Source organism: Lithobates pipiens, unplaced genomic scaffold (assembly GCF_037356315.1).
Source record: "Lithobates pipiens isolate NorthernLeopardFrog02 unplaced genomic scaffold, aLitPip1_a1.2 Scaffold_10, whole genome shotgun sequence".
In the NCBI taxonomy this organism is placed as follows: Eukaryota; Metazoa; Chordata; class Amphibia; order Anura; family Ranidae; genus Lithobates; species Lithobates pipiens.
In genome coordinates, this window is record NW_027507686.1 from 124,594,914 (window position 1) to 124,607,590 (window position 12,677).

Below are 12,677 nucleotides of genomic sequence, written 5' to 3' on the forward strand. Positions count from 1 at the left end.
ACAGAGAGATCCCTCTTCAAAGTACTGACGTGTATATATAGAGGAGGCAATCCTTAAGTAGATAATCTAATTTTGTCATAAATTTAAGCCAAAATTTATTCTGCTACATGTCTTTGGTAAAAAAAAAATACCGTTAAGTTAGTTTGTTTGTGTAATCACTGACACATGTGCGCAGATGATCATTGGGACATATGATTTTAGTGTTGCATATGTGGGGGACAGTTGTTTTCACTGTGTGTGGGGACACTTCTTGGTGGACACTGTTTTACTTTGGGGACACTGTTGGTGATCAGTGTGTAAAAAGCTATAAAAACAGCTGATACTCGCTGATCGCTGGCTGCAGCGATCTGCTCTTCTCACTGACAACTGATCGCCTAGCAACCAACTCTGTTTACATCACATGACGGCTCTGATTGGACACAGCCGTCATGTGATCGGGAGGGCCAATCACAGAGCCCTCCTACCAATCGAGGATGCGCCGTGTCAAGGTGACACGAGTGTATATTGGGATCTCACAGCTGCGGGGGCCCGCAGTCCCCTCCTTGTGAGGGATGTTCCTGAACGTCCACTCGGAAGAAGGAAGTGCCCACCCGGCTGTATATATGCAGTGGCCGGGTGGGAAGTGGTTAACCACTTCCCGACCGGCGCACGCTGATGTGCTTCGGCAGAATGGCACGGGCAAGCATATTGACGTACAGGTACGTCTATTTCTATATGCCGCCCTGCCATCGGGGATTCTCGCGATCATCTCATGGGGAGGCTGAACGGGGACGTTGTAAACAACATCTCCCCGTTCTGCCTAACAACAAGTGACACTGATCCCTGCTCCATGTGATTGGAGCAGAGATCAGTGTTCACGAACGCAAAGCCCAGCCCCCCACAGTTAGTAACGCCCCGAGGAACACTTAAACCCTACACTGCCACCCACTGGTTAACCCCTTCACTGCCAGTGCCATTTACACAGGAATCACTGCATTTGTATAGCAGTGATTGCTGTATAAATGACTGGTCCCAAAAATGTGTCAAAAATGTCCGATGTGTCCGACATAATGTCGCAGTCACAATAAAAATCGCTGATCGCCGCCATTACTAGTGTAAAAAAAAGCCATGAAATTATCCCCCTATTTGGTTTGCGCAATAGTTATAGCGTTTACAAATCAATCGCTTATTGCGATTTTTAGATATAGATATATATAGGGAAAATCAATTTTGTTTGGGAGCCACGTCGCACGACCGCGCAATTGTCAGTTAAAACGATGCAGTGCAGAATCGCAAAAAGTGGTCTGGTCTTAAGCTAGCAAAATGGTCCGGTCTGAAAGTGGTTAAAGAACCACACAAAGAAATTGTCTATGGCCAGACAAATAATTCCCATAAAATCATATAGAAAAAATTCATTTAAAATAGTTAATTTATTTTAAGGTCGTAGAAATAACTATTTCATGACTAAGCCTATTTTTGGCATTTGGTGTTTACAAGTTAAAATCCATATTTTTTTGTTAGAAAATTACTTGGAACCCCCAAACATTATATATATATATATATATATATATATATATATATATATATATATATATATATATATATAATTTTAGCAGAGACTCTAGAGAATAAAACGGCGATTGTTGCAATATTTTATGTCACACGGTATTTGCGCAGCGGTGTTTTTAAATGCAACTTTTTGGGAAAAGGGACACTTTCATCAATTAAATAAACAAAACCGTAAAATTAGCCACATTTTTTTGCATAATGTGAAAGATAATGTTGCGCCGAGTAAATGGATACCAAACATGTCACACTTTATAATTGCACGCACTCGTGGATTGGCGACAAAGTATGGTACCTAAAAATCTCAATAGGCGACGCTTTACATTTTTTTTACGGTTACCAGGTTAGCATTATAGAGGTCGTCTAGTGCTAGAATTATTGCTCTCGCTCTGACGATTGCGGCGATACCTCAAATGTGTGATTTGAACACCGTTTACATATGCGGGCGTGACTTCCGTATGCGTTTTCTTTGTTTTCCATGCTCGCGGGGACAGCGGGCGATATAAAAATGTATTTATTTAATTTTTTTTTTTAAATGACTAAATTGTTTAAAAAAAAAAAAGGATCACTTTTCTTGCTGTCACAAGGAATGTAAACATCCCTTGTGACAGGTACTCTTTATGGAGGGATCGGAGGTCTGAAAGACCCCCACCCCTCCTTTAAACTTCAATGTATTCAGATCACGAAAAACTGTGATTCTGAATATATATATATATATATATATATATATATATATATATATATATATATATATATATATATATATATATATATATATATATATATATATATATATATATATATATATAATATTATTTTTTTTTTTTTTTTTTTTGGCAGCCGAGTAAACGGGAAGTGACGTCATGGCGTTGCTTCCGTGTTTACTATTAGGATACTGGAACGAAGCCGATTACGGCTTCGTTACAGTTCCTCCCCAGCAGCCGGAGGTGTCAGATGTTGAATCGGTGCTCCGGATCGAGCGTGAGCATTGGTAACGGCGGCGGGAGGGGGGACGTCCCCTCCCGCTCCTCCAGCATAACAGCCAAGCGGCTTTTAGCCGCATCGGTTGTTATGGCTGGATAGCCAATCGCTCGCTGGAAAAAACGGTACCGGGATGATGCCTGCAGGTGCGGGCATCATCCCGGTATACCCCCCAGAAGCCGAGTACGCAGATCTGCGTACGCTCGGCAGGAAGGGGTTAATCTGAAATAAAACAATTTAAGTCAAACTCAAATGCTTAGAAACGTTATGGGTTATGAGTCCTTTTCTTAATGTTATTTAACCACTTTCAGACCGGACCAATTTGCTGGTCAAAGACCAGACCACTTTTTGCGATTCGGCACTGCGTCGCTTTAACTGACAATTGCGCGGTCGTGCGACGTGGCTCCCCAACAAAATGTCCTTTTTTTTTCCCACAAATGGAGCTTTCTTTTGGTGGTATTTGATCACCCCTGCGGTTTTTATTTTTTGCGCTATAAACAAAAATATAGCGACAATTTTGAAAAAAATGCATTATTTTTTACTTTTTGTTATAATATCCCCCAAAAATATATAAAAAAAACATTTTTTTCCCTCAGTTTAGGCCGATACGTATTCTTCTACATATTTTTGGTAAAAAAAAAATCGCAATAAGCAATTATTGATTGGTTTGCGCAAAAGTTATAGCGTTTACAAAATAGGGAGTTTTATAGCATTTTTATAATTTTTTTTTTTTTTTTACTAGTAATGGCGGCGATCAGCGATTTTTTTTTTTTTTTTTTTTTTTTTTCATTGTGACTGCGACATTGTGGGGGACCCATCGGACATTTTTGACATATTTTTGGGACCATTTTCATTTATACAGTAATCACTGCTATATAAATGCAGTGATTCCTGTGTAAATGACACTGGCAGTGAAGGGGTTAACCAGTGGGTGGCAGTGTAGGGGTTAAGTGTTCCTAGGGGTGTGTTACTAACTGTGGGGGGGTTGGGCTTTCATTTAGTGAACACTGATCTCTGCTCCAATCACATGGAGCAGAGATCAGCGTCACTAGTTGCTAGGCAGAATGGAGAAATGCTGTTTACACGGCATTTCCTCCATTCAGCCGTCCCGTGAGACGATCGCGGGTATGCCCGTGTCGATCGAGTCTGCGGGTCCCGTGACCAAACTCGCGGGGGTCCCGACCAGCGCGGGAGCCCGCCGCCGGCGGCGCGCTCCCGATGGCAGGGCGGCATTGAAGATTGGACGTACCTGTACGCCAATATGCTTGCCCGTGCCATTCTGTTGACGTACATCGTCGTGCGCTGGTCGGGAACCGGTTAAAGTCATTCTTTTAAAAACGTTTTAAAAATCTTTTAGCATTTTAAATATGTATTGTAAAGTGCAGGTTGGTTGCTCTGACTTTTTTTTTTTTTACTTTTCTATACATTGTGTAAATGGTGAATTTTTATATTATTCGTAACGATTTGAGAACTATTGAAAAATACTTTCGATCATAATTGTGCTGTTAAGATTTTTCTCTTTTTTTCCTTTTCATGTGTGTTTGCCAGGGACAGAGCTTTAAATTAATAACTACTACTTTACACCGACAGTGTATGTATGTATATGTATATATATATATATATATATATATATATATATATATATATAATTTTTTTTTTTTTTTTATATATATATATATAATACATTCCGGTTCTTGGGTAAAGGGAAGCATACTTAGAAAGTAGAAATTATTTTTATATGTTTTTTATGAATTTTTGTTTAGGGCAATTTCGAGCTGAGTCATCTATGATACACTGTCTATACTACTGTTTTTTTTTTTTTTTTTATTTGCTTTGCCTATATTAACTAATATTTGTCATAGCAAAATGGAAATGTATGAGATTTTTATCAATATGTGATTTAAACAGACTACATTGACAGTGTAATCGTTATGCTCTGAGGCAATCGGTGTTTAATGCAAATCTATGCATGCTTTGCATTAAAGCGGGAGTCCGGCGGGACTCCGCGTTTTTTTTTTTTTTTGCTGACTTTTAAAATAGTGACACTTGCCTGTCCAGCGCGCCCGCGATGTCGGCACCCGAAGCCGATCTCTCGATCGTCTGTCGGGTGCTGCCGCCGCCATTTTGGGTATGGGAATCAGGAAGTGGAGCCTTTTGGCTTCATTTCCCGGTTCCCTACTGCACATGCGCGAGCCGTGCTGCGCAATGAGGATGGACCCGCTGCCTCTGGGATCTGTGTGTTTCCCAGCAGGCAGCGGGGGACTTTCGGAAAGGGGCGTAATCTACGCCCCTTTCCGCAGAGCTCTATCCAGGAAGTGGGTGCAGATACCTGTACTGTACAGGTACTTGCACCCCCCTCCCCCTTGAAAGGTGCCAATTGTGGCGCCGGAGGGGGGGAGGATTCCAATCAGCGGAAAGTCCACTTTAGGGTGGACCTCCGCTTTAAGTAATTTTTTATTTATTTCTGTAAAAATTATTTTAAAGAAATTTCTGTGTTAGGCCTATAAAGTCCATAATTTTCAACAATTGTTCTGCCTAATAACTCCAGGGACAGAGCTTGCTCGGCTGGTGGGTTAGTTGTTTTGCCCTGTATGTCCATTTTTGACAGAGCCCCTTCACTTGCTTGCTGTGCTCGGTTCAGCCATATGTTCATATGGCGATTAACATCACTAGAATCACTAGGTGGCTGATCAGCTGGTCATCAATCAGGTGGCTGATAATAGAGCTGTTGTATGTGCCTCCAAACACCGCTGATGAAGTCCCGCCCACTGGGATGATACACGTGGGGGAGGATACGAACACATCAGCAGCAGCAACCCTCCACTCATCCAATGCTTTGCCTGTCTGTAGTGGCGCTCTCCCTGTATTCACAGAACCGAGAGGCAGCAGCAAGATCCATTAACTTCTGCTGCTGTCAATCAAATCCTGTAAGTTAGGGATGGGATCAAGCCACGCTTTGCCTATTTGGATGCACACAGCCTTCACAATGCACATTTGCCCCCATATCAAGCTGCTTACTATGGTGGCAGACACTGAAGCAGCTGCTAAGAGCACCAGAGGTGGACTTAAGAATAGGAGGTTCGGATCATTCTGTGCAATTCATTACACAGAGCAGCTAAGTATAACGTGTTATTTTAAGATGACTAATAAAGCATTTATACCTGCTTTAACTGTTGACTTGTTCTTATATTCACTTTGCAGATCTCAAGCTTTTACAATGGATGACAAGCGACTTTGGGAACACATTGGGTGCAGCTTTGTTCAACATTATTACCGCCTGTTTGACAGCGATAGGACACAATTAAAATCTATTTATGTGAGTATCTTTGAACCTTTTGCACCCTGACCCCCCTCCCCTATTTTTAACAGTTACACTGAAACGAGTGTTATAGTATACACAGTACAAATGGCATTATATAAAATGAAAAAATTTTCATTCTTCGAATTGTAAATTAAAACATAAGTGTGGCGCTTAGGTGGCAACAAACCACATGAACCAGTAAGGCACTAATTCAAGCAAAGAAAATTACATACACTTCAAAAAAAAGAAAAGATGTGTAAATTCCGTTGTATATCAAGAGTTATGGTTTAATTTTTGTATGTTACTGTGTAGTCTTCAGTAGTGTTGGCAGCTGGGTAGAACACATCTTTTCACAGCGCAGTATTTTTTTACACCTTTTATTCTTCGAATTGTAACCTGTTAATACATTAAGTAGATGTACACCACTTTATCAGTCCCAGATTCAAGTAAAAAAAAAAAAAGGGGGAAAAAGTGTGGCTAAGGGTGTGATTTTGATACCCACAAAAAAAGTTCAACACAAGTATCAAGTTTTTTTATTGAAAAACCATTAAAATAACCCCAAGACAAACAATCTTGGGCAAAAAACATAGTGGTGCCATAAAAATACCACTTCCCACCCGCCATATAGCAAAATGATGGCTGGAAAATGGTTGTATTATCCTGACTGGTCGGCTTATGATGTCCAGCAGAATAAGCCACTAGTGCACAGTGCGGCTATTGGTGTTGTGTCAGTGTGACACATTGCATCTTCGATTGAGGTAAAGAGACCCTGATGTAGGCTCTTTACCATGTGATCAGCTGTGTCCAATCAGGGCTGATTACAGTATAAACAGGAAAAGTTGTTTATCGGCTTTTCCTCCACTTGCACTGACACACAAGTAGAGGAGCGCTGATCGGCTACTCTTACATGGTGGGGGGGTCTGCGCTGATAATCGGTGCATTGATCATGAGTGCAGACCTATCGAAGATGCCCACTGGAGAACACCAGGTGAGCTCACCAGGGGTGCCAATCAGTGCCCATTAGGATGGCCAAACTGTGCTGCATATAAGTGCCTCATCAGTGCCCACCAAAATTTTTGCGCAAAAAAAACCCCCCCAGTGGTGATCAAATACTACCACCAAAAGAAAGCTGTATTTGTGGGGGAAAAAAATTAATATTTTGTTTGGGTACAGTGTTGCATTAACCGCACAATTGCCATTCAAAATGTGACAGCACTGAAAGCTGAAAATCGGACTGGCCAGGAATAGTGTGAAAGTGCCCTTTATTGAAGTGGTTAAACCATAAATTGTAATAAACCATGGGACATGTGGTGATTCAGATTTCATAAATCCAGAGCCTGGACGTGTTTTGACCTCCTTGGGGGTTGGTAGTTAGCATATCAGGAAAGTCTCTAGAATACATGCAAAGGTAAGTATACACAAATAAGGTACAGCTGTCAATGCAGCGTATCCAACACTGATAGAAAAAAAATACACACTTACATGATCATTATAATACAAACATCTCACATTATGCTGGCAGTCCATAAGGAGGACAGGAATGCCATGCATCGGAGACCATGTGTCCCAAACACAAGGGATATATACAGATCAACCTGAGTAGCTTGATATATGCCTAGCAGAAAAAGGTAATGAATATAGTTGATATATATCTGTGTGTGTGTATATGTGTGTGTGTGTAAAATATATATATATATATGTATGTATGTATGTGTTTTTGTTACCTCTACTGCTGTCTATAAAAGTGATCCTACAGCAAATCTGTCGCTGGGTCCACTTTTATCTGAAAGCCTACTGCTAACTATAAAGAACCAGAGTTAGTGTAGTGCTAGCTGCTGCTAATCCCGGCATTAAATTTCTTATCGTACATCAAGGGACACAGCCATAGTAGTTGCTATGTGGGTTATAGGCCACCTTCAGGTGATGAACACTGGCACGCCCTGAATTAAAAAGTGCACTGCCTATATAATCCCTCCCACTGGTGGGAGTACCTCCAGTTTTTTTCGCCAATGTCTAAGATGGTCATGAGTGAAGATGTGCTGAGCTCCACTGGAGCAATCCTTGCTAGGGCTAGTCATGCAGACCGGATCCATTCAAAGGGTCTTTTTGGCTGAATTGAATGGTACCCTGGCCTCGTATCCAAAGAAACGAGGATTTGCCTGTAAATGCTTCTTTTAGAGAGCTGGACCCCGGGATCCACTACTTTTTTGGTAGTAAGGCTATAAAGTTTTTTACTGGCGAAGGTGCTATTACAGGTCCAGGATTGCGGGTTTCTTCGAGTATCCCTTGCTCCTGAAGGTTTAACGGAACCCACCGTGAAGGGTGAATGTATCTGTTGGTTGACCACAGAAAACCCTTTGCCGGGAAAGGTAAGTGGTGTTTCCTAAGAAATTTTTAAGTTTTCTTATGTCTCCTTTAAATCAGTAAATGTTATGCCTATGTGTCACCACTGGGGGCTGTATTGAGCAATTACATCTCATGCTTCTCAGAGAGCTCAAGTTAGTCCAGGAAACAGCAAGTTTCTCTCCTACAGTGCAGCATGACCCCCGGTAAGTCTGGGGGGGGGGGGGGGTTCCCTCTCCCCACCAGACACACCCTGTGCCGTTTTTCTGCTCCTTCTTGGGTTTTTTTTTTTTAAAAGACAAAACTATTTTCTGCTGGGTGGTTTTCGGGCCCCCCTCTGGCATTCCTCCTTCCTCCAGGTGGATCCTATAGGATTAGGGGCCAAAAAAAAGGGGGGGTGGTGGCGGCGGCCATAGATGGCGGGGCTTAGCACGGTGTTGGTGTCGTCCAGCGCAGGAAGCGCTGGGTTTTTAAAGCACCATTGTGGTGTTTATGCTGCAGGAGGGACATGAGCAATGAGGTTGGTGACACTTAGACACATTTTACTACTGCACCAAGCTGAGCATTAATAGCAGTGACAGAGCTGAACTGTTTTTCAAGCAGTGGATGCATTCTTTCTGGTAGTACCTCCTGCTTTGTGCATCGGGCTATGGCAGAAGGATGGTAAAAACACCACAATAAAGGTCTCTAGAAAGACTTTAGTCACATGGAAGCCTAGATCCATCCCAGTAAGATGGCATCCTCTCCTGAGAGTAATATGGCTGGTCACGGTGAGCCGTCAGGAGGGGCAAGTGTTGCAGCTGCTCTTTAAACACTGCAGGCCCTGTGTATATTACTATGGAGGTTTTTTCAGCCTAACAGGTCTCTGTCCGTTGCTCAGGACCCTCATAGTGAGGAACAAGGATCGAGGGATGGAAAATTTCTCTCTCGGACCAGGAAAAGGCTGATATCTCCTCTTCCGAAGAACCTGATGCGAAGTGTCAAGCTTGCAGGAAAGGTTGTTCAGTCACTCACTGAATTCGTCTGCTCCACATTTTTACTGCCAGTAATGCAGTCAGTCGATCCCACTCCTGCTTTGGGTTCACTAAAAGCCCCCCAATCTTTGCATGCTTTTTCTATCCATTCATGGCTAATAAATGTATGTATTCTGAGTGAGAGCACCCAGATAAACAGTTTTGCTCTGGAAAAGTTCTCAATACAATTAACTCTCCTATATCCTCTGTAAACAAAAAACAGACTTGTCCAGTAGGCGATGCTCATATGTTGGAGTTGCTTTTTCTTTTTTTTTTTCTTTTTATTTCTCTAGCAGGTTCAGTCATTCAAACTTGTTCTGCCGTTCAGAGTATCTCAGTCCTTAACCACTTAAGGACCGCCGCATGTAAAAATACGTCGGCAGAATGGCACGGACGGGCACAATCATGTACCCATACGTGCCTGCCTTCCAGCGGGTGGGGGGTCCGATCGGACCCCCTCCTGCTGGCTGCGGCGGTCCGTTTCGCTTCAGGAGTGATCCGGGATGAGGGGATGGCCGTTGGTTTCTGGCCATCCCCTCTTGATCGCTCTTGGCGAATGAGAAGCTCCCCCTGCCTGTGTAGTGTAAACACAGGCAGGAGGAAGTGATGTCACTCTCCTCGGGGCGGTCTTTTTGACCGGACGGCGAGTAGAGAAGACAAGTGCACCAACACTACACTGACATGTAGGTACACATAGCACACTGTCACCCCCCCTCCCCCCTCCCCCAGTCACAGTGTCACTGATTGCAGTGATCATTTATTTACTTTTCACTGCATTTAGTGTCAGTTGTGACTGTAAAAAGTGTTAGGTCCAGAGTAGCCCCCTACCCCCAATAAAGGTTTTAACCCCCTGATTGCCCCTAGAGTTAACCCTTTCACCCCCTTTTGCCAGTGTCACTAAGCGATCGTTTTTCTGATCGCTGCATTAGTGTCACTGGTGCTGCTAGGTAGCTAGTTATTTTTTAGGTTCACCGCCAGGTTTTTATAGCATTAGGTACCCCCATATGCTACCCAATAAAGGTTTTAACGCCCTGATTGCCCCTAGAGTTAACCCTTTCACCAGAGATCACTGTATAAGTGTCACTGGTGTCGCTGGTTAGCCAGTTAGTTATTAAGTTATTTAGGTTCCCCGTCAGGTTTTTATATAGCGTCAGGGACCCCCATATACTACCTAATAAAGGTGTTAACCCTTTCACCAGTGATCACCGTATAAGTGTTACGGGTGACTCTGGTTAGTTTGCTTTTTATAGCATCAGGGCACCTACCATTTATTACCCAATAAAGGTTTAACCCCCTGATCACCCGGCGGGTGAGATCAATTAGGTTTTAGGGTCTGCGCCACCCCAGGCAGCGCTAGGTTAGTGCCAGTACCGCTAACACCAACGCGCAAAGCATACACCTCCCGTAGTGATATAGTATCTGAACAGATCAAGATCTGATCAAATCTATACTAGCGTCCCCAGCAGTTTAGGGTTCATTGTTAGCGGGATCAGCCCAGATACCTGCTAGCACCTGCGTTTTGCCCCTCCGCCCAGCCCACCCAAGTGCAGTATCGATAGCTCACTGTCACTTACAAAACACTAAACGCATAACTGCAGCATTCGCAGAGTTGGGCCTGATCCCTGCGATCGCTAGCAGTTTTTTTGGTAGCGTTTTATATTTAAATCCTGAAGGCGGTGCTTGGTTTTCGGGGTCCCGTAAGTGGCTAGGCTCCCAAAAAGTCCCACACATGGGGTATCCCCATACTCGGGAGAAGCAGCAGAATGTATTTTGTGGTGTAATTTCACATATGCCCATAGAATGTGTGAGCAATATATCATTTAGTGACAACTTTGTGCAAAAAAAAAAAAAAAAAAAAGTTTTGTAATATTCCCGCAACTTGTGGCAAAATATTAAATATTCCATGGACTCAACATGCCTCAGTAAATAGCTTGGGGTGTCTACTTTCCAAAATGGGGTCGTTTGGGGGGGGGGGGGGTTGTGTTGGCATTTTATGGCCTTCGAAACTGTGATAGGTAGTGAGGAGTGAAATCAAAAATATGCACCCTTAGAAATCCTGAAGACAGTGATTGGTTTTCGGGGTGCCGTACATGGCTAGGCTCCCAAAAAGTCCCACACATGTGGTATCCCTGTACTCAGGAGAAGCAGCAGAAATTTTTTGGGGGTGCAATTCCACATATAACTGACATGTGTGAGCAATATATCATTTACTGACAACTTTTTGTAAACTTTTTTTTTTTGGGTCATTATTCAATCACTTGGGACAAAAAAGAAAAAATATTCAATGGGCTCAACATGACCCTCAGCAATTTCTTTGAGGTGTCTACTTTCCAAAATGGGGTCATTGGGGGGGGGGGGGGGTTGTACTGCCCTGCCATTTTAGCACCTCAAGAAATGAGATAGGCAGTCATAAATTAAAAGCTGTGTAAATTCCAGAAAATGTACTCTAGTTTGTAGACGCTATAACTTTTGCGCAAACAAATATACGCTTATTGGCATTTTTTTTTTTTTTTACTAAAGACATGTGGCTGAATACATTTTGCCCTAAATGTATGACTAAATTGAGTTTATTTGATTTTTCTTATAACAAAAAGTAGAAAATCTTTTTTTTTTTTTTCAAAATTTTTCCTTTTTATATCGTAAAAAATAAAAATCGCAGAGGCAATCAAATACCATCAAAATAAAGCTCTATTTTTGGGAAGAAAAGGACGCAAATTTCGTTTGGGTACAACATTGCATGACCGCGCAATTACCAGTTAAAGCAGTGCAGTGCGAAATTGTAAAAAGACCTCTGGTCCTTAGGCTGACAATTGGTCCAGGGCTTAAGTGGTTAAAGGACCATTTTATAGAGCTACGCAGTCATTCCATGCTGGCATATCGGAAGCGTTCTGTTTTAGCTGATGCTATGAAAGATTCTATTCTCCAGGCGTAAGGCTGGTACATGTGCATTGAATCCTATGGTTGAAAGATGGTCAGCTGAAGCACCATGCAAATAGCTCTTGGCCAGTTTCCCCTTTTAATGGTGAACTGTTTGGAGGCAATCTGGATAAGTATATCCAAAGAATTTCTAATGGGAAAAGTTTCCTTTTTTCCCTGTTAAGAAGTTTGAGTATTCTTCTTTTAAATGTGCTCCTTCTCCAGTGCCATAAAGGCCTCCACCATAAGGATTCAAGAGGTAAACCTCAGGATCAGTTCCAGGGTCAAGAGGACCTGGTAGAGGTAACCCACAAAACAAAATACTAAAACCTTATGAAAGTGGGGGGGGGGCGGGGAATGCTTGTACAGTTTTCAAGGGTCTGGCAGAAACAACACAGCTATTGAAATGAAAGCTGTGATGTTCCCAGCGCTGTAATCTAACAGGAGGCGACGGCTCTCCTCTCTTCTATGATATAGGAAGCCCCCCTGATAGACGGCACCAGGGTTGGGGGCAGAGCCCAGCCCCATTTTTGGCTATACTGCGGCAGGATGGCTCTATTGGGAAATTGCCGTACTGG

At 42.7% G+C, this 12,677-nt stretch overlaps 1 protein-coding gene across 3 annotated transcripts in view; it reads left to right on the forward strand.

The window, feature by feature from the left end:
* The window catches only part of NUTF2 (nuclear transport factor 2), a 122,833-nt gene that overhangs the window by 31,873 nt on the left and 78,283 nt on the right, over positions 1-12,677 (forward strand). For all 3 annotated transcript variants that reach the window (XM_077458018.1, XM_077458000.1, XM_077458009.1), the window contains exon 2: positions 5,728-5,842. In XM_077458018.1, coding sequence (XP_077314144.1) covers positions 5,744-5,842 — 99 coding nt within the window. In that variant the 5' untranslated portion in view covers positions 5,728-5,743. The remainder of the gene's footprint in view (positions 1-5,727; positions 5,843-12,677) is intronic.